The sequence below is a fragment of the Delphinapterus leucas genome, chromosome 16 (genome assembly GCF_059928025.1).
Source record: "Delphinapterus leucas isolate spDelLeu-1000000601 "Yukka" chromosome 16, BTC_Dleu_Yukka2, whole genome shotgun sequence".
In the NCBI taxonomy this organism is placed as follows: Eukaryota; Metazoa; Chordata; class Mammalia; order Artiodactyla; family Monodontidae; genus Delphinapterus; species Delphinapterus leucas.
Window position 1 is genome coordinate 23,148,265 of NC_143144.1, and position 23,039 is coordinate 23,171,303.

The following is a 23,039-nucleotide window of genomic DNA, read 5'->3' on the forward strand; positions in this document are numbered from 1 at the left end:
GAAAACCGTATTAATCCAAATTAAGTAAATGGATGCTTAAACAGATTTCAAAGCAATTTCTACCCAAAGGTTGAATCATCTATCTACTGCAAGCCTTACAAGGGAAGATATTGATGTCTGTGTACCTTTTCATTTTAAACAATATTTACACAGTCCAGTGTTTCTCTAAACAAGAAGTCTTGCGGTAGCACATACATGAAAACTCCCAACACTATGGCAACTAGAATGGCAATGATTGCACAATGATTCATCATGCATCCTGAATAGAAATTGTTTGCTGGGGACAGAAAAACAACTCAAAGCCATGCTTCACTGGAGAGGAGCCCAGTTAAAGAATAATCTGTGGTGGTGGGTTTTTTAAGTGTTTATCAAATTTTTATACTTTTATGCTAGGACATCTATCTTAATATTAACTCTAGTTTAGAGAGGTAATTCATATGTCTCCTACAGAAATGTTCACGAATTCATTCTTTCACTCATTCAAGAAATTATGTGCACAAAGTAGCTGTCCTCCACTGCAGGTGCTGTGCTAGGTGCAAGGCATACCACTTTGAATGAGATAAGCAGGAAGCCAGGCTCACTGAGCTTCCAGTACGACTAATAAGCAAATTGTCAACAAGAGGACAATATGATACACAGTTGGCCACCTGACGTATACGTAGGGTGCTCTGGGTAGCTGGGGCACACATAAATCCCAGAGGAAGTGATGGCTAGGCTGAGACCTGACTCAGGAGTAAGACGCAACCAATCAAAAGCAGGGCAGGGAGGTGGGCAGGCCTTGGGGATGTTCCAGGCAGAGAAAGCAATAGGTATAAAGGTCTAAAGAGTGGAGAGCAGGGCACATCAAGGAACCAAGGTAGTTTTGAGTGGCTGAAACATGGGGTTGTAAGCATGGTGGTGGAGAGAAAATGAGGATAGAGAGATAGGTGGGGGGAACACAGCATGAAGGGGCTTGTACCTAAAGGCCCAGCAATGGCAAAGAATGAGCTATCGCTACATGTACAATACGGGTAAATATCACAGACATAAGGTAAAGCGAAAGAAGCTGCACGCAAAAGAATACATACTGTATGATTCCATTTACATGAAATTCAAAACTAGGCAAAACTAATCAATGATGATAAGATCCAAAAATGGGAGAGGGTGCTGACATTGAACAGGACATGAAAAGGGACTTTCCCTGGGGTGGTGGAAATGTTCTACATCTTCATCTGGGCAGTGGTTAAACTGGTTATATGTGGACAAAAATTTATCAGGTTTACACTTATGATTTGTTCATACTGCCTTAATGAAAAAGGGGAGGGACTTCCCTGGTGGCCCAGTGATTAGGAGTCCATGCTTCCACTGCAGGGGGCCTGGCTTCAATCCCTGGTCAGGGAACTAAGATCCTGAAAGCCATGTGTCGTGGCCAAGAAAAAGGAGGAGGGTCAAATGAGCAGAAATAATAGTTAAGTATCTAACAAAAGATGAGTTCATACATTGGAAAATGACTTGTTTATACAAATCAAAGGGATCAATGATTTCTATAGAAAATTAATTAAGAGATATACGATAAGGTAAAAAATTTTTTTAATGAAGAGGGGTTGGGTCTTACCATTTGTGAAATATGGAGTTATAGACAGGTCTTAATCATAATATTTTCCTTATAGAAAAATCATATGTATACACATACTATACACATACCTATAGTATACACATATAGTAAACATAGTCATCAAATTTAAGATAGTATTACCTACCCTGAGGGTAAAATCAGGGTAGGAATACACAAGAGATTTCAACTGCACTGGTAAAGTTTTAAGCTGTGTGATACATACATGGGCATTTGTTATAGTATTCTTTGTACTGTTTTGTACATATTAAATCTTTATTTCTTTCCATAACTGGAAAGAAAGACCACTATTTGCAGTGTGAAGCAATTAAAGGAGTCCTGTAAGGATTCAGGCATGAAATGATAGTGGCTTACCTACTGCAGCCTGACCAACTGAATGAATGGTGGTGCCGTTTATTGAGATGGGGAAACATAGAAAAATGGGCATGATTTTAAGAGGTGAGAGGAGGATGAATAACGAGTCCAGTTTTTGACAGAGTGACTCTGAATTGTCTCCAAAAGGAGATTTCCAAGAAGCAGTTGAAGCTACAGTCTGAAACTGAGGAATGAGAACTGAGTTAAGGATAGATTGGAGAGCCATCAACAAATAGCTGATGATTGAAACCACAGACTTGGACAAAACTCCAGAGGAAAAATGGGGAGTAAACCCAGAAGAGAGTTTAGAAGGGAACCTTAGGACAGAAGGGAAGGAAGTCACAAAGGAGACAGAAAGAGCAGCCCAAGAAGTAGGAGGAAAAGCATAAGGGCGTACGTATGCTGGTAGCTAAGAAAAAGGAGTGTCAAGAAGGTGAGCATGGGGCTTTCCTAGTGGCGCAGTGGCTGAGAGTCTGCCTGCCGATGCAGGGGACACAGGTTCGTGCCCCGGTCCAGGAAGATCCCACATGCCGCGGAGTGGCTGGGCCCATGAGCCATGGGCGCTGGGCCTGCACGCCCGGAGCCTGTGCTCCGCAACGGGAGAGGCCACAATAGTGAGAGGCCCGTGTACTGCAAAAAAAAAAAGAAGGTGAGCATGGTCAATAGTGCCAAATTCTGATGCAAGCTCAGGGAAGGTAAGGACTACAATGTGGACCATTGAATTTGGCAGCCAGGAAGTCCTTGGTGACTATTACAAGAACTGTTTCCTAAAAAGGTGAGGAGGAAGTCAGACTGGGATAAATTGAAAATGGCAAAAGGGAAGTAGAGATACCAACTGTGGACTTCTCTTTCAGGAAGTTTGGCTCTAAAGGGAAGGCAAGAGATAGGGAAGGAGCGGGAGGGCGACAGGTTAAGGAAGGATTATTGGTTTGCTTGTATTTTTTCAAGCTGAGATACACAAAAGCATTTATGCATAAATTTATGATCATGAAATGTAAATTATGATAAAGAAAAAACAAATGTATGAATATATTATTATATAATATATATGGACCTATTCAGGTCTTCAAAATGAAGAAAACACAGCAAGGTTCTCATCAAGACAGCCACCTGGTTACAAACATATTTAAGTCATGTCAACATTTGAGAAATGGTGAAATAAAGCATAAACTGGACAGATTTGAAACCATGAAGCAGAACATTATAGCAGAAAGATAAATGAATATCAAATGACTACTGTTAGAAAAAAACCCTACCCAATTCCCTCCTCACCTTCCATCTGATAGTGCAAAAACATTCTTTGGCATTGAATGAAAGAATAATTTTGAGTGTAAATAGATAAAAGAAAATGAAGTTACTATTAAAGCCTTTTTAGATCTCTATGCTCTACATTTTCATGAGAAACAGCCATTATTAAATACTTACCAGCTTTGGAGTTTTCAGGATGCTTGTCAGGGTGACATTCCAGGGCCCTGACCTTAAATTCTGCCAGGATTTGTTCAGCCTAAAACAAAAATCAGTGTTTAAAATAAGGAATCCAGGGCTCCCCTGGTGGCGCAGTGGTTGAGAGTCCGCCTGCCAATGCAGGGGACACGGGTTCGTGCCCCGGTCCGGGAGGATCCCACATGCCGCGGAGCAGCTGGGCCCATGAGCCATGGCCGCTGAGCCTGCATGTCCGGAGCCTGTGCTCCGCAACGGGAGAGGCCACAACAGTGAGAGGCCTGCATACCACAAAAATAAATAAATAAATAAATAAATTTTAAAAAGATACAAACTTCCAGTTATAAAATAAATAAGTACTAGAGATACAATGTACAAAATGATAAATATAATTAACACTACTGTATGTTAAGTAGTGTTAAGAAAGTAAATCCTAAGAGTTCTCATCAGAAGGAAAAAAAATTTCTATTTCTTTATTTCATATTTATGTAGATGATGGATGTTCAATAAACTTACTGTGGTAATCATTTCATGATGTGTGTAAGTCAAATGATTATGCTGTACACTTCAAGCTCATACAGTGCTATATGTCAATTATATCTCAATAAAATTGGAAGGAAAAAATTTTCACAATTCAAAAAAAAAGGATAAACCTGATAATTTTGTTACCAATAAACAGTTTGGTTAGAGATTTTGATTGGGAAAACAGAAACTTCAACCCAAGCTAAAATGAGGTTTGAGGGCCATTTATGATTTTATTTGATTTCACTCACCCATCTAATCCTTATTATCATGAATTATCAAGACTTGGCTTCATTAATTATAATTGCAATGTCAACAGCAGGATACAACAGTGGTTATGTGGCTCTTGGATTCTGATTACTTTGTTTTAAATCCCAGTTCTGCCCTGAGACTTTAGGCAAGTTGTGTAATTTCTATGTGCCTAGGTTCTCTCATCTTTACGTTTCATGAATAAGTCGAGCACTTAACACAAAGCCCAATCACAGTAAGAACTCAATAATAGTAGCTATTATTAAATGTCAGTGGTTAAGTAACTTGAACTCATTTAGCTTATTACTATAAAAGCTGAGTTTTTTGTTAACTAAGCAGATGGAATTCAAATCCAATAATCGTAACCACTGTTTTATGTGGCCAAATTCTTCAGACTTAGGGACCTATTATCAAGTACTATATTTACTATACATGAATTAATGAAAGCAAATTGCCTCTTGTTTGAGAAATGAATTCTCAAGCAGTTCAGCTCAGTATTGTCAGAAGATTCATGGGAGAAACATTTTTATCAGCTCCACGTCATCCTTAATCAATTCTCATTAAAAAATCTTCACTTTTACAATCAAAGACAGGCTAGGCTGTATTAGATATGAGTATGTTTAAAGCCCAGACTGATATCTCTACTCTTTTCCATGTTAAGCATGTACTGGGAAACACTTGGAATAACAGGAAGAGATAGATTTCCTAGTAAGAACTGTAATTAATTATGTTTCCTCTTCCTGGGTGCTCCCTTTACCCCTTAGTCACCATAACCTGCTAATAGAATGAAGAAAATTGAGATTGGGACTTGTTTTTAAATTTTAAATATTAAATATTTTTAAAAATCTAGTAGTAAGCATTTTTTTTTTTTTTTTTTTTTTTTTTTTTTGCGGTACACGGGTCTCTCACTGTCGTGGCCTCTCCCGTTGCGGAGCACAGGCCCCGGACGCACAGGCTCAGCAGCCATAGCTCACGGGCCCAGCCGCTCCGCGGCATGTGGGATCTTCCCGGACCAGGGCACGAACCCGTGTCCCCTGCATCGGCAGGCCGACTCTCAACCACTGCGCCACCAGGGGAGCCCTACTAGTAAGCATTTTTAATTAACAAGTAATTTGTGAATACTCACGAACTCTCTTTGAAAAAGTTTCTATCAATACAGATTTTTTTAAAAAAACCTTTACTCCTTTTCCCCTAAGATAACAGAATCCCTCAAGACACATTTTTACACACTTATATACATATTTATGTATATATTTTGGGGGGATTTAACAACACAAATGGATAAAATTATACCTATCTATCAAAGGTAGAAAGTTTGGAGTTTTTGTTGTTGTTTTATTTTTTAATTCCTATCCCATCTTTAAAAATTAAGAATAATCCATATCTGTCTTTCATTACTTTTCATAGTTTTACTGTCACAAAGTTTATCACAAATCTCCTATGTACGGCTGGTTCTGGGTAAACTAACCAGTAAAGAGGCTTAGTTTGTCTTGGGCATGTTCTATTTATCTCCTGGCATCACCACCCCACATGCCTGGTGCCAAGTGTGGCCCATGGACAAGTGAGGCCCTCCATGTCAAGGTCCACTGAATCTTGCCTTCCAGACCCAATATCCAATGGTCTGGAAAGCTGTCTACCCTATTGGCCAATAAACATAAAAAAAGGTTCAACTTTACTCATAATTAAATAAATCAAAACATCCACGGGATGATCATGACCAGTGTCACTGAGGGTGCAAAGAAATGAACTCTCTCATGCTTTCCTGGTGAGGACGTAAATGGTGCAGATTTTCTGGAAATCAATTGGGATATACACATATATAAAAATCCTTGGGAATTCCCTGGCGGTCCAGTGGTTAGGACTCCACGCTTTCACTGCCGAGGGCCCAGGTTCGATCCCTGGTCAGGGAACTAAGATCCCACAAGACAGGTAGCACGGCCAACAAAATAAATTTTAAAAAAATTTTTAATCCTGTAATTTTTTTCATACTCTTTGATTCAACAATTTCAATTCTAGGAATTTGGCTAAGAGGATAATCAGAGGTAGGAAATGGATTTAGTTATAAGAAAGTTCAATGAATTAAAAGTTATACACTTTAGGGCTTCCCTGGTGACGCAGTGGTTAAGAATACACCTGTCAGGGCTTCCCTGGTGGCTCAGTGGTTGAGAGTCCGCCTGCCGATGCAGGGGACATGGGTTCGTGCCCCGGTCTGGGAAGATCCCACATGCTGCGGAGCGGCTAGGCCCGTGAGCCATGGCCGCTGAGCCTGCGCGTCCAGAGCCTGTGCTCTGCAACAGGAGAGGCCACAACAGTGAAAGGCCCGCGTACCGCAAAAAAAAAAAAAAAAAAAGAATCCACCTGCCAATGCAGGGGACACAGGTTCGTGCCCTGGTCTGGGAAGATCCCACATGCCGCGGAGCAACTAAGCCCATGCGCCACAACTACTGAGCCTGCACTCTAGAGCCGGCGAGCCACAACCACTGAGCCCACGTGCCACAAATACGGAGACCTGTGCACCAAGAGCCCATGCTCTGCAACAAGAGAAGCCACCGCAATGAGAAACCTGTGCACCGCAGCGAAGAGTAGCCCACATTTGCCGCAACTAGAGAAAGCCCGCACGCAGCAACAAAGACCCAGTGCAGCCAAAAATAAATTCATTAAGTAATTAATTAAATTAAAAAGTTATACATTTTAAGCAAAAACCTACGTGCCTAGTAATAGGATATTTGTTACAGTTAATTGTAATATAGCTTTAAGATGGGATACTTTGCAGTCATTAAAAAAATCATCTTTTAGTAGAAGACAATAATCTGAGAAATTTTATATAATGCATTCTATGAGAAAAGATAAGCTACAAAGTATTATGTACGATATAAAACCTTAATGTTTTCTCAAAAGGAATTATGTAACATGTGAATATGTAAAATAAAGATAATGATAATAATTGCTAAGATTTATTGAGATCTTCCCAGATTGGGGCATGAACCCACGTCATCGGCAGGCGGACTCTCAACCACTGCACCACCAGGGAAGCCCCCACCTGTTTTTAAAATAAAGTTTTATTGGAAGACAGCAATGGTCATTCATTTACATGTTATCTTTAGCTACTTTCTCACAATGGCCGAATTGAGTGGTTGTGTCAGAGACCATAAATCCTGCAAAATCTAAAATCAGGGTCAGCACCAAGATGACACACGCAGGGACTTCCGTGGTGGTCCAGCAGTTAAGACTCTGCGTTCCCAATGCAGAGGACACGGGTTCAATCCCTGGTCAGGGAACTAAGATCCCGCTTGCCGCACACGCCAAAAAAAAAAAAAAAAGAGAGACAAGCAGGACACCTGGGTTTAAGGAAGTACTCTCTCTCAGGTCTCTGCACTTGCAGAAACCCTGAGAGTTAGTGCCTCCTTAAATTTTTGTATCATAAGCACTCTGCTTGCCTCACCCTAGTGCTGACCCTGTCTATCTGGTCCTTTACAAAAAATGCTTGATGACCACTGGTTGAGTTAATACTATTGTACCAATGTTAATTTTCTGATTTTGATAATGGTACTACCATTAAATATGATGTTAACATTAAGGAGGCTGGGTGAAGTGTATACAAGAACTCTATTATGTTTGCAACTTTTCTGTAAGCCAAAAATTATTCCAACATAGATGGAGCACAGAAGATTTTTAGAGCAGAGAAACTACTCTCTATGATACACTATGATAAGGTGGATAAATGTCATTGTACACTTGTCCAAACCCACAGAAAGTACAAACCCAAGAGTGAACCATAATGTAAACTATAGACTTTGGGTGATGATGATGTGTCAATGTAGGTTCATCAGTTGTAACTCTGGTGGGAATGTGGATAATGGGAGAAGCTATGCATCAGTGGAGGAGGCAGGTATATGGGAAACCTCTGTATCTTGCCTTCCATTTTGCTATGAACCTAAAATTGCTCTTCAAAAACTTCTATTAAAAATCATTTCAAAATAAAATATTTTTAAAATAATGTGAATTATAGAATAGAATGGGGACTTCCCTGGTGGTGCAGTGGTTAAGAATCCACCTGCCAATGCAGGGGACACAGGTTCGAGCCCTGGAAGATCCCACATCCCACGGAGCAACTAAGCCCGTGCACCACAACTACTGAGCTTGTGCTCTAGAGCCCGCGAGCTACAACTACTGAAGCCTGCACACCTAGAGCCCATGCTCCACAAAAAGAGAAGCCACTGCAATGAGAAGCTCGTGCACCACAAGGAAGAGTAGCCCCCTCCTGCAGCAACTAGAGAGAGCACATGCGCAGCAACGAAGACCCAACGCAGCCAAAAATAAATTAATTAAATGATTTTAAAAGAATAGAATGAATTTATGAAGTTCCAAGTGTACAGTGTTACTGTGAGGCCAAAACAACTCCCTCAACCACGACAACTTACTATATGCCAGGCACTATTCTAAGCACCTTACGTATCATGTCTCATTTGATCCCAACAACACCTCCATGAGGTGAGTACTATTATTATCCCCATTTGCATATTAGGAAACCCAGCCATAGAAAAGTGAAATAATTTTCCCAAGGTCACATAGCCAATAAATTGTTAAGATTTAAACCCAGGTGGTCTGAAGTCAATAAGAAAGAGAACTAGAAAAAAAATAGGTGTTTCTATTTATTGAGTTTATGCTCAGTTTTCAAGTCCATGAAATCTTGAAATGAGAAGGTCTTATTACTACTGAAATGTTGACCAGATATTAAAAAATCAATTAAGATCCACACCCAAGAGGATGCCTTACACCAGTAGTGTGTGGTATATGCATCAATAAGGACTTCAGAAGATTTCATAGCATGCGTCTATGTAAAATCTGATATAGGGAGAAAAAGCTAACTGATTTGGGCTCAAATTTCAGTAAATGTTTTTGAACAGGGGGTATTTGTTTCCTACTCAACAGCATGGAAATCCTCCCGTGGCCTCATATATGTCATTTAATTAATTTCCAACACACACTTTAAAGTGTAACAACTGTATACTAAAGCAAAGAATTATGTGTGTATCTAACTCAACTGTTGTAAGTGGAATCAAAATATCAAGCTGCTTTTAAATTATAACTGCTAAATTGCTCTTGGATAGGAACAGTTCTGGTTAATTTTTTAGAGCATCAGATCAAGGAATATTTGAAGTAAAGAAAATCCATGCAACACAATTTAAGTAAAGGAAATGTCATAGTAATACTCAAAAAAAGGCATTAAAATATTTTTCAGTGAGAAGGATACATATAAAAAGAGGGGAGAGGGGAATTCCCTGGCAGTCCAGTGGTCAGGACTCCGCCCTTCCACTGCAGGGGCCACGGGTTTGATCCCTGGTCAGGGAACTAAGATCCCGCAAGCTGAGTGGTGTGGCCAAAACAAAACAAAACAAAAAGGCGGGGCGGGGGGGAAGATATATATAAAAAGAATCGACAAAATTGTGACAGGTCATTGCATTTTAAATAAATGACTGTTAGCTACACATGCTATGCCATTGACAGAATTAGTAAAATACATCCGGAAGAAGGAATGTCAAGACAATGCTTTTATTCTCCTTTTAATATATGCTACGGTATACACCGTAGTCTATTCAAGACTAATCTTTCTTTGTAGAAAGATTGAAAAGACAATAACAAAACTACAAAAGACTGATTAAAGGGTCAAGAGATTTATTAAGGGGATATTACAACCTTTACTTTATAACCTAGCATGACAATATTTTTCATAAATCCAAATTGTGAAACTTTTCAAATTAAATTATGTTCCTTTGATTCAAATAATTCCTTCAAAAATTATCTGGCAAGAGTATAATCCAAAGTATGAATAACACATAATAAGCTTTCTCAGTTGCTCTAAGTGTGTTTAACTACAAGGTACCTAAGACAACTTCCTCAGGGTGACGAAATTAGAGATAATCCTTTGTGTCCAATATTATTCTATTCTCCAAACAAAATGAAGTACATTTTATTACTTAACTCCAGCCTTATGAAACAAAGATGAATAGAAAAATAATTTGCTTTAAACTATTTTAATATTAATAGCTATATTTTAGTAATAAAATAAAATAAATATTTTAATACTTGTTATATAAATATAAAATAATATGAACATATTTAATAATATAATTGAAATATATTTCATATTCATCTCAATACTTAAAATATTAAAAAACTGTAAATAAATGAAATATTTAACAATAAGAGAATAACCAATTGTGGTACAATAGTAAAATGAAATATGCAATCATTAACATATATATGAAGAATCTTTAGTAGCCTGGAGAAATCCTTGTTATAATGTTAACAGATAAAAAGCGAACTTGTCTTCAAAAATACATATATAGGAAAAAGACTGGTGATTAATATACCAGACATTAATAGTGTTACCCTTGGGAGGTAGAATTATAAATGAGCTTTCCATAATTTAAAAAACTTTTACAACCTTTATAATTATCTATGGGGACTTTTAAAAACATTGTTCCATTATAGATCAAGTGAACAATTACAGAGTTTTCACACATTTTGTTTCAGAAGCCAGACTTTAAAGAAGTAATTTCTCTCACACAATTTGAAATATTAACATAAAACGATGTTTCTTGGTTTATATAATTTAACTGCTCACATAAAACTACATATTTTAATAAAACATTTTAAAATCACTAATTACTAGAAAATTACATCTCATCTCAATTACAGTGTAAATTACCATAATAAAGAAATAGCTTATGTATGCTATGAAACACTGCCAATAGCAATTACAATTAAATTTCAAATATGTATTTTTAGTATATTTGAAATAGTCTATGGCCATGTGACAGAATACACATATTCAATCAGAAGCTTCCATAAAACTGAAAAAGGACATTATTCAAGTAAAGACCCAGCACATATTTAAGTCCTTAACTTTCTCTGAGCCAAAAGTGCTTTAAAATAATACAAGATTAGATTTTTAGGCAACGCAAGTTCCAAATTAAAACCTTAAATAAAAACTTGAAATACTGTTGTGAAAAAGAACGGCATTATTCACTGCCTTACCGAAGACAGTTCATCACATCCCAGTAACGTGTAGTAATCTTCAGTATCTTCCAACCTGTAATTCAGTATCGCGTCCATTTAGATTACTAAATCAGCTTTTCTTCCCTCTGAAACAAGAGGCACAATGAGCTGCGAATTAACAGGAAAAGCCTTATGAGGTCTGGTTTACAGCTGCGCGTTCCAAACGACAATAACTAGATTTAAGTCTGGCCACAGTCAACACACCAGATGTCATCCTAGACCTTTGTAAACTCTACCTTTCATTGGCTGTTTATACGAGAGAAAAGAATAGCCCACGAGCAGAACTGTTGCAGTGCTGCCTGGGATCTGTAGTTTGAATTTATGTAAGCGACGTAGATGAACCATTCCTCTCATGAGTCGACAAAGACTGTCCATTTTTACACACTCCCCAAATTGGCCATCTCTTCATCTCCTATATATTTTTATCTTTTTCCATTTTTTTTAAGGGATAGAAAAAAAATTGAAGCATTATGGTAAAATCTTAGGGTTTGTTAAATATGAGTAGTAGGCGCTTTTCTGAGTGTTTTTACAGTATTTCATAAGTTTTAAAATAGTTTAAGAGTAGAAAGAAATAGACTAAGAAGGCAAATTTGTATTCATTTGACAATCTATTCATTCAATAAATATTTATTGAGGACCTATTTTATGTTCAGCACAATTGTAGAAAAAGGTGTGGTAAACAAGTCTCTGTTTTTAGGGAGCTTACATTCTGGCAGAGGGAGGCAGACAAGACACATGCAAACAAAGAGGATTATTTAAAATAGTGATTTGTGTCATAAAGGAAATAAAATATGCCAGTGAGAAGGAGAACTGTATGATGACTGGGGTCTGGTCACTGGGCCATTTCTCCTGGGCTGGCTCTCTCCACACTCAGGAGTGTGTCTGGCCTAGGGTGGGTCCAGGGTGCCTGTATTTCAGCTCACTGTGGCCCTAAGAAATGCAGGACTTAGAGAAGAAAGTGAGTGGTCAGGGATACATTTTAACTGCCTTAACCCTTTAAATGCCTCCATAAACTATTGCCTTAAAAAAATACTTTTTCATTGAGCTCACCAATATACGTTTTTTAAGGTTTATTTCTAAAGAGAAATCACTGAAGTCCCATTTTTACTAATCCTTCATTATATATCATTTCTTGCTGAAAGTTTGGTGCGGAATTTTAAAACGAAGTACAAATTTTGTTTTGGAAATTTCACAACCCTTGAGGTATTTGGAGGCCCATTTGGGCATCACAAAATCCTGACCAGAATGGTCTTAAAAGGATATGAAGTTACAGCTGTGAAAAACAGTAGTGATTCCTCAACAAATTAAACATAGAATTACCATATGATCCAGCAATTCCACTTCTGGTATACCCAAAAGAATTGAAAAAAGGAACTCAAACAGATATTTGTACACCCATGATCATAGCATCACTATTCACGATAGCCAAGACGTAGAAGCAACCCAAGTGCCCATTAACAGAAGGATAAACAAAATGTGGTATATACATACAATGGGATATTATTCAGCCTTAAAAGGGAAGGAAATTCTGACACATGCTACATGAATGAACCTTGAAGACATGCTAAGTGAAATAAACCAATCACAAAAGACAAATTCTGTATGGTTTCACTTATATGAGATACCTAGAGTAGTCAAATTCATAGAGACAGAAAGAAAAAGAGAGGTTACCAGGAGGCTGGGGGGAGGGACAAATGGGGAGTTACTGTTTAATGGGTATGGAGTTTCAGTTTGGGAAGATGAAAAAAGTCCTGGAGTTGGATGGGGATGATGGTTGCACAACAGTGTGAATGTTCTTAATGCCATTGAACTGTACGCTTAAAATGGTACATTTTATGTTATATATACTTTACCACAATCAAAAAGAAAAGTTATATCCCTCGAACACTAGACAACCTTGCCCAGAAAAAAAAGTTTGCTGCCGTTACTCTCTATCCTGAGAACAGGCAGGACAGTGCTTTGATGTTGTTCTAAAGAACAAAGAGAAAAGATGATTAAGAAAGGAATTTTGGTAAAGCAGCCACTCATGTTTTATTAAATGCAATGGAAAGCTCTTTTCCTAGACCAATATTGTTCTCACCTTCTGCATATTAAAGTTAGTAAAGAGTCCTAGACACATTCAACATCTGCTGGCAACAGGGGACTTCCCTGGTGGTTCAGTGACTAAGTCTCCGCACTCCCAATGCAGGGAGCCTGGGTCTGATGCCTGGTCAGGGAGCTAGATCCCACATTCCTCAACTAAGATCCCGCATGCCAAAACGAAGATCACATGTGCTACAACTAAGAACAGGCACAGACAAATAAATAAATGAATATTTAAAAGAAAAATCTACTGGCAGCAGAAGAAATTGGTACATCCTTTCTGAAATGGAAATTGGCATTTCAAAAGTCAGAATTTTACATAATATTGTCTAGGCAATTCCATACCTAGGAATTTATGCAAAGATTATAATCAAGAATGTGTACAAAGATACAGCTGGTTATCTTTACCAAAACACAGTTACAATAATGAAAATTTTTTAGGAAAATTAAATGTCCAACAATCATTTAAATAATGATCCACAGTAGTACACCGTGTAGTCATTTTAAATGATATAGAAAAATATTTAATGCCTGGGAAACGTTCACACATTGTCAGATGAATAAAAAGGTTACAAACAATATGCATTATTGTAAACATTCACTGAGCGTTGAGACTTATGCACATTATTGGGTATAATTTAAAAAGGAAAAAAATATAAAAGTTAAGTTTTAGAAGTATGGTATGATTCCTGTTTTATAAATATACAGATCTTCCTTGACCCCTTACCGTGGGGTTACAACACGATAAACCCCTCCTAAGTCAAAAATGCTTTTAACCCACCTAAATTGCTGAACACCATAACTTAGCCTAGCCTACCTTAAATGTGCTCAAAACACTTACATTAGCCTACAGTTGGGAAAAATCACCTAACAGAAGCCTATTTTATAATAAAGTGTTGAATATTTCATGTAACTTATTAAATACTTATTGAGTATCATACCACATGTCACTAGCCTGGGAAAAGATCCAAATTCAAAGTTCAAAGTACGGTTTCTACTGTACGCGTATCTCTTTTACACCATTGTTAACTTGAAAAATCCTAAACTGAACCATTGTAAGTCAGGGACCATCTGTATATGGTATGTATATTTATAAAATATGCAGAAGCATATACACCAAAATAGACCAATTGTCACTAGGTAACAGGGTCACCTATGTTCATATTTCATTCATTTGCTAAGATAAACATGTAATATTCGAGTAATAAGAAAAAAGCAATAAAAAACAAGTCAGTTCATGCATACACTACCAAATGTAAAATGGACGGCTAGTGGGAAGCTGCTGCACAGCACAGGGAGATCAGCTTGATGCTCTGTGACCCCCTAGAGGGGTGGGATAGGGAGGGTGGGAGGGAGACGCAATAGGGAGGGGATATGGGGATATATGTATACATATAGCTGATTCACTTTGTTATAAAGCAGAAACTAACAACACTGTAAAGCAATTATAATCCAATAAAGATATAAAAAAATAAGTCAGTAAAAACTACAAAACACCAAACATCACATAGCTATTTATTGACTTAGTAGAGATGACAATTCAGAGGGCGCTATTCAAGAATTTGTTCTTCAGTTGCTTTGGTTTGTTGCATGCTCTACTGCATGTAATAAGCCAATTTATTCACCCTTCGAAGCAGCTAACACTGTGCAGTGGGTTGAACAAAGAAGAACGAAATGAATCCTGCCATCGCAGAGCTTCCCCTCTCACAGGGGTCTTGGCCACTGGCAGGTCCAATTGTTGTCTCTTCTGAGTGATCCCTTGCTTACAGGAATCACAGTGCAATGGAAACAATGCTGAACCCTGCTCCTTATTCCTTGAATAGGACTATGCTTTAATCACCACACCTCACATACCAGAAAATTAATTTCGTTGAGAACACAAGATTAACTCAAATTAAGCTTTAGCACATTACATAATCAGATGCTAAATTGTGTGGTTTTGAGGGAAAATTTAAAAGAAATTCATAGACGCATTCACAAATTACATGGAAAAAAGGAGGAAGGGGCAAAATGCAAAAGCTGTCGAAGAGAGATGAAAATGTCCATAGCATGTTCAGGGAAAGGTGAGGAAAACAACTTTACAGCAGAATGCGTTGAAAAGCCTTTAAGACTAGTGTTGAAGATGAGCCCTGGGCCAGAATGTTGAGAGCCTTGATGATCAGGCCAAGAACACTGAGCGAGTGTGGAGGTAACAGGGAACTGCTGTAGTTTCTCAAGCATGTGACATGTTAAAAGTGAAGTTTTATGAAGATTAAATCTGGTGGCTGTGTGCATTTGAAGGAAGGAATAGCTGGAAAACAATGACAAATGTGGTTTAACCCTGAATTTGAATTTTATTTAAAATTTTATTTTTTAATGGGCACTACATTCACATAGAACAAAAAATCTTTTTTGTTCTCTCTCTCTCTCTCTCTTTCTCTCTCTCTCTCTCTCTCTCTCTCTATCTATCTATCTATCTATCTATCTCTGTCTCTATCCACACACAAATCTTATTGGTTCGGTTTCTCTGGAGAACCCTAATACACCTGCAATTCTTTTTTTTTTTTTATGTCTCATGACTTATTTTTCGCTTTTTTTATTTTTAATTTTTTATCAGAGTAATTTGATTACAATATTGCTTGTTCTAGGAATATACAATCTGATTCATTTGTACATATACATATCTATTCATCTACAGATCCTCTTCCCATTTAGGTTATTACAGAGTGTTGAGGAGACTTCCCATGTTATACTGTCGCTCTTTTTTTTTTTTGAATTTTTGAATTTTATTTTATTTATTTTTTTATACAGCACGTTCTTATTAGTCTTCCATTTTATACACATCAGTGTATAAATGTCAATCCCAATCTCCCAGTTCATCACACCACCATACCCACCACCCCACCGCCTTCCCCCCTTGGTGTCCATACGTTTTTTCTCTACATCTGTGTCTCAATTTCTGCCCTGAAAACCAGTTCATCTGTACCATTTTTCTAAGTTCCACATATATATGCGTTAATATACGATATGTGTTTTTCTCTTTCTGACTTACTTCACTCTGTATGACAGTCTCTAGATCCATTCACGTCTCAACAAATGACCCAATTTCGTTCCTTTTTATGGCTGAGTAATATTCCATTGTATATATGTACCGCTTCTTCTTTATCCATTCGTCTGTCAATGGACATTTAGGTTGCTTCCATGACCTGGCTATTGTAAATAGTGCTGAAATGAACATTGGGGTGTATGTGTCTTTTTGACTTATGGTTTCCTCTGGGTATATGCTCATAGTGGGATTGCTGGGTCGTATGGTAGTTCTATTTTTAGTTTTTTAAGGAACCTCCATACTGTTCTCCATAGTGGCTGTATCAATTTACATTCCCACCAACAGTGTAAGAGGGTTCCCTTTTCTCCACACCCTCTCCAGCATTTGTTCTTTGTAGATTTTCTGATGATGCCCATTCTTTTTTTTTTTTTTTTTTTTTTTTTTTTTGCGGTACGCGGGCTTCTCACTGTTGTGGCCTCTCCCGTTGCGGAGCACAGGCTCCAGACGCGCAGGCTCAGTGGCCATGGCTCACAGGCCTAGCCACTCCGTGGGATGTGGGATCTTCCCAGACCGGGGCACGAACCCATGTCCCCTGCATCGGCAGGCGGACTCTCAACCACTGCGCCACCAGGGAAGCCCTGATGATGCCCATTCTAACTGGCGTGAGGTGATACCTCTTTGTAGTTTTGATTTGCATTTCTCTAATAATTAGTGATGTTGAGCAGCTTTTCATGTGCTTCTTGGCCATCTGTATGTCTTCTTTGGAGAAATCTCTGTTTACATCTTCTGCCCATTTTTGGATTGGGTTGTTTGTTTTTTTAATATTGAGCTGCATGAGCTGTGTATGTATTTTGGAGATTAATCCTTTGTTCATTGATTCGTTTGCAAATATTTTCTCCCATTCTGAGGGTTGTCTTTTCGTCTTGTTTATGGTTTCCTTTGCTGTGCAAAAGCTTTGAAGTTTCATTAGGGGCCATTTGTTTATTTTTGTTTTTATTTCCATTACTCTAGGAGGTGGATCAAAAAAGATCTTGCTGTGATTTATGTCAAAGAGTGTTCTTCCTATGTTTTCCTCCAAGAGTTTTATAGTGTCCGGTCTAACATTTAGGTCTCTAATCCATTTTGAGTTTATTTTTGCATATGGTGTTAGGGAGTGTTCTAATTTCATTCTTTTACATGTAGCTGTCCAGTTTTCCCAGCACCACTTATTGAAGAGACTGTCTTTTCTCCATTGTATATCCCTGCCTCCTTTGTCATAGATTAGTTGACCATAGGTGCATGGGTTTATCCCTGGGCTTTCTATCTTGTGCCATTGATCTATGTTTCTGTTTTTGTGCCAGTACCATATTGTCTTGATTACTGTAGCTTTATACTATAGCCTGAAGTCAGGGATTCTGATTCCTCCAGCTCCGTTTTTTTCCCTCAAGACTTCTTTGGCTATTCGGGGTCTTTTGTGTCTCCATACAAATTTTAAGATTTTTTGTTCTAGTTCCGTAAAAAATGCTGTTGGTAATTTGATAGGGATTGCATTGAATCTGTAGATTGCTTTGGGTAGTATAGTCATTTCCACAATATTGATTCTTCCAATCCAAGAATATGGTATATCTCTCCATCTGTTTGTATCATCTTTCATTTCTTTCATCAGTGTCTTATAGTTTTCTGCATACAGGTCATTTGTCTCCCTAGGTTTGTTTATTCCTAGGTATTTTATTCTTTTTTTTGCGGTGGTAAATGGGAGTGTTTCCTTAATTTCTCTTTCAGATTTGTCATCATTAGTGTATAGGAATGCAAGAGATTTCTGTGCATTAATTTTGTATCCTGCAACTTTACCAAATTCATTGATTAGCTCTAGTAGTTTTCTGGTGGCATCTTTAGGATTCTCTACGTATAGTATCATGTCATCTGCAAAGAGTGACATGTTACTTCTTCTTTTCCAATTTGTATTCCTTTTATTTCTTTTGCTTCTCTGATTGCTGTGGCTAGGACTTCCAAAACTATGTTGACTAATAGTGGCGAGAGTGGACATCCTTTTCTTGCTCCTAATCTTAGAGGAAATGCTTTCAGTTTTTCACCATTGAGAATGATGCTTGCTGTGGGTTTGTCATATATGGCCTTTATTATGTTGAGGTAGGTTCCCTCTATGCCTACTTTCTGGAGAGTTTTTATCATAAATGGGTGTTGAATTTTGTCAAAAGCTTTTTCTGCATCTACTGAGATGATCATATGGTTTTCATTCTTCAATTTGTTAATATGGTGTATCACATTGATTGATTTGCATATATTGAAGAATCCTTGCATCCCTGGGATAAATCCCACTTGATCATGGTGTATGATCCTTTTAATGTGTTGTTGGATTCTGTTTGCTAGTATTTTGTTGAGAATTTTTGCATCTATATTCATCAGTGATATTGGTCTGCAATTTTTTTTTTGTAGTATCTTTGTCTGGTTTTGGTATCAGGGTGATGGTGGCCTCATAGAATGAGTTTGGGAGTGTTCCTTCCTCCATAATTTTTTGGAAGAGTTTCAGAAGGCTGAGTGTTAACTCTTCTCTAAATGTTTGATAGAATTCACCTGTGAATCCATCTGGTCCTGGACTTTTGTTTGTTGGAAGATTTTTAATCACAGTTTCAATTTCATTACTTGTGATTGGTCTCTTCATATTTTCTGTCTCTTCCTGGTTCAGTCTTGGAAGGTTATACCTTTCTAAGAATTTGTCCATTTCTTCCCGGTTGTCCATTTTATTGGCATAGAGTTGTTTGTAGTAGTCTCTTAGGATGCTTTGTATTTCTGCGGTGTCTGTTGTAACTTCTCCTTTTTCATTTCTAACTTTATTGATTTGAGTTCTCTCCCTCTTTTTCTTGATGGGTCTGGCTAATGGTTTATCAATTTTGTTTATCTTCTCAAAGAACCAGGTTTAGTTTTATTGATCTTTGCTATTGTTTTCTTTGTTTCTATTTCATTTATTTCTGCTCTGATGTTTATGATTTATTTCCTTCTGCTAACTTTGGGTTTTGCTTGTTCTTCTTTCTCTAGTTCCTTTAGGTGTAAGGTTAAATTGTTTATTTGAGATTTTTCTTGTTTCTTGAGGTAGGCTTGTATAGCTATAAACTTCCCTCTTAGAACTGCTTTTGCTGCATTCCATAGGTTTTGGATCATCGTGTTTTCATTGCCATTTGTCTCTAGGTATTTTTTGATTTCCTCTTTGATTTCTTCAGTGATCTCTTGGTTATTTATCAACGTACTGTTTAGCCTCCATGCGTTTGTGTTTTTTACGTTTTTTTCCCCTGTAATTCATTTCCAATCTCATAGCATTGTGGTCAGAAAAGATGCTTGATATGATTTCAATTTTGTTAAATTTACTGAGGTTTGATTTGTGCCCCAAGATGTGATCTATCCTGGAGAGTGTTCCATGTGCACTTGAGAAGAAAGTGTAATCTGCTGGTTTTGGATGGAATGTCCTATAAATATCAATTAAATATATCTGGTCTATTGTGTCATTTAAAGCTTGTGCTTCCTTATTAATTTTCACTTTGGATGATCTGTCCATTGGTGTAAGCGAGGTGTTAAAGTCCCCCACTATTACTGTGTTACTGTCAATTTTCTCTTTTATAGCTGCTAGCAGTTGCCTTATGTATTGAGGTGCACCTATGTTGGGTGCATATATATTTATAATTGTTATATCTTCTTCTTGGATTGATCCCTTGATCATTACATAGTGTCCTTTCTTGTCTCTTGTAGCATTCTTTATTTTAAAGTCTATTTTACCTGATACAAGGATTGCTACTCCAGCTTTCTTTTGATTTACATTTGCATGGAATATCTTTTTCCATTCCCTCACTTTCAGTCTGTATGTGTCTCTAGGTCTGAAGTGGGTCTCTTGTAGACAGCATATATATGGGTCTTGTTTTTGTATCCATTCAGCAAACCTGTGTCTTTTGGTTGGAGCATTTAATCCATTCACGTTTAAGGCAGTTATCGATATGTATGTTCCTATGACCATTTTCTTAATTGTTTTGGGTTTGTTTTTGTAGGTCCTTTTCCTTTCTTTCTTTTTTTTTTTTTTTTTGCGGTATGCGGGCCTCTCACTGTTGTGGCCTCTCCTGCTCCAGACGCGCAGGCTCAGCAGCCATGGCTCACGGGCCCAGCCGCTCCACGGCACGCGGGATCCTCCCAGACCGGGGCACAAACCCGTGTCCCCTGCATCAGCAGGTGGACTCTCAACCACTGCACCACCAGGGAAGCCCCCTTTTCCTTTCTTGTGTGTCCCACTTAAAGAAGTTCCTTTAGCATTTGTTGTAGAGCTGGTTTGGCGGTGCTGAATTCTCGTCTTTTGCTTGTCTGTAAAGCTTTTGATTTCTCCATCGAATCTGAATGAGATTCTTGCCGGGTAGAGTAATCTTGGTTGTAGGTTCTTTCCTTTCATCACTTTAAGTATATCATGCCACTCCCTTCTGGCTTGTAGAGTTTCTGCTGAGAAATCAGCTGTTAACCTTATGGGAGTTCCCTTGTATGTTATTTGTCGTTTTTCCCTTGCTGCTTTTAATAATTTTTCCTTGTCTTTAATTTTTGCCAATTTGATTATTATGTGTCTCGGCATGTTTCTCTTTGGATTTTTCCTGTATGGGTCTCACTGTGCTTCCTGGACTTGGGTGGCTATATCCTTTCCCATGTTAGGGAAATTTTCGACTATAATCTCTTCAAATATTTTCTCTGGTCCTTTCTCTCTTCTCCTCCTGGGACCCCTATAGTGCGAATGTTGTTGCGTTTAATGTTGTCCCAGAGGTCTCTTAGGCTGCCTTCATTTCTTTTTATTCTTTTTTCTTTAGTCTGTTCTGCAGCAGTGAATTCCACCATTCTGTCTTCCAGGTCACTTATCCGTTCTTCTGCCTCAGTTTTTCTTCTATTGATTCCTTCTAGTGTAGTTTTCATTTCAGTTATTGTATTGTTCATCTCTGTTTGTTTGTTCTTTAATTCTTCTAGGTCTTTGTTAAACATTTCTTGCATCTTCTCGGTCTTTGCCTCCATTCTTTTTCCGAGGTCCTGGATCATGTTCACTATCATTATTCTGAATTCTTTTTCTGGAAGACTGCCTATCTCCACTTCATTCAGTTGTTTTTCTGAGGTTTTATCTCGTTCCTTCACCTGGTACATAGCCCTCTGCCTTTTCATCTTGTCTACATTTCTGTGAATGTGGATTTTTTTTCCACAGGCTTCAGGACTGTAGTCAGAACAAAATTTTAAGGGTACAAAACGGTAGGCATGAAAGGTTAGTGTCCCTCCACCCTTGGTCTTCCAGCTCCCAGTTTTCTTCTCAAGGTAACTGAGGTAACCACTGCTAACAGAGTTTCATTTTTGCAGTCATTGCATTTACAAATATATTTACATATATATATGTGTGTGTGTGTGTGTGTGTGTGTGTATCTCAGTTCCTTAGTGTCAGACACTTCCAATCTTCGGCTCTTACAGAGAATACTGCACTGAATCCTCTTGTTCTTATGGTCTTTCACTCATGTTGGCACATGTTTTAGAAAAGAAACTTAACATGTGTAAGTCAGTAGGGATTTACTGAGAGCCTATTGAATATATACTCACAAAGTACCTGTAGTTTTTGCTTCTTTAAAAAAATAAAGAATTCTGATAATTTCCTTTGCTCCCCCTACATCTTGTAACTGAGTTTTACCAAAGTTATTATTTCATGTAGGCATAATGTATGTGACAGAATAAAATCGACTAAAGGTTTCGTTCCTTTCCTCAAAAATCTGGAATTAGGCAATTCTAGTAATAGACTACACCTGCATCATATTGTATTATCTATCATATTATTTACTAAACTGTGGCTTACATATCTGACACCTTGGCTCTGAATGGCTCCTCCCTCCTTAGTGTCCCCAATTCACAGCACCCCTTGGGATACAGGTAAGGATTAAAGAGAAAGAGCTCACAATTCAATAAGCACCCAGTTGAAGGTGTCGTTTATATTGTGATGTTACAGGTTTACACAGCATTACCGATTAGTTTCCTCATTTTGATATCTCCACATTTATTGTCACTATCAGAATTCAGTAAAAATCTCCTTCTCAACTTGTTTTAAGCCTTTGAGGTTTTGTTATTTTTTAATAATAGTACTGACTTGCTTACTTACAAGATCACATCCCCCAAATAAAAATATAAATTGTAACAACTTTGCATGGTAATGGATGGTAACTTGACTTATTGTGGTGATTATTTTATAATGTATAAAAATATCGAGGGACTTCTCTGGTGGTGCAGTAGGTAGGACTCCGTTCTTCCAGTGCAGGGAGCCTAGGTTTGATCCCTGGTCAAGGAACTAGATCCCACATGCATGCCGCAACTGATAGTTTGCCTGCCACTACTAAGGAGCCGCCAAGCCGCAACTAAGGAACACACGTGCTGCAACTAAGACTCGGCGCAACCAAATAAAAATAAATAAATAAATATTAAAAAAATAAAATAGTAGCACCTGGCATTTAAAAATATATATATGTATATCGAATCATGGGAGTTCCCTGGTGGTCTAGTGGTTAGAATTCAGTGCTTTCAGTGCCTTGGCCCAGGTTCAATCCCTGGTTGGGGAACTGAGATGCTGCAAGCCATGCGGTGCGGGGAAAAAAAAAATTGAATCACTATGTTTTACACTTGAAACTAATGTATTATTGTATGTTACATATAACT

General features: G+C 37.9%; 1 protein-coding gene across 1 annotated transcript in view; it reads right to left on the reverse strand.

Moving 5' to 3' along the window:
• DNAJC12 (DnaJ heat shock protein family (Hsp40) member C12) overlaps window positions 1–11,665 on the reverse strand; it is a 30,794-nt gene extending 19,129 nt beyond the window's left edge. The window contains exons 1-2 of the mRNA XM_022590694.2: window positions 11,219–11,665; window positions 3,392–3,470 (exon numbers count right to left, since the gene is read on the reverse strand). Coding sequence (XP_022446402.1) covers window positions 3,392–3,470; window positions 11,219–11,296 — 157 coding nt within the window. The 5' untranslated portion in view covers window positions 11,297–11,665. The remainder of the gene's footprint in view (window positions 1–3,391; window positions 3,471–11,218) is intronic.
• Window positions 11,666–23,039: the final 11,374 nt, after the last annotated feature.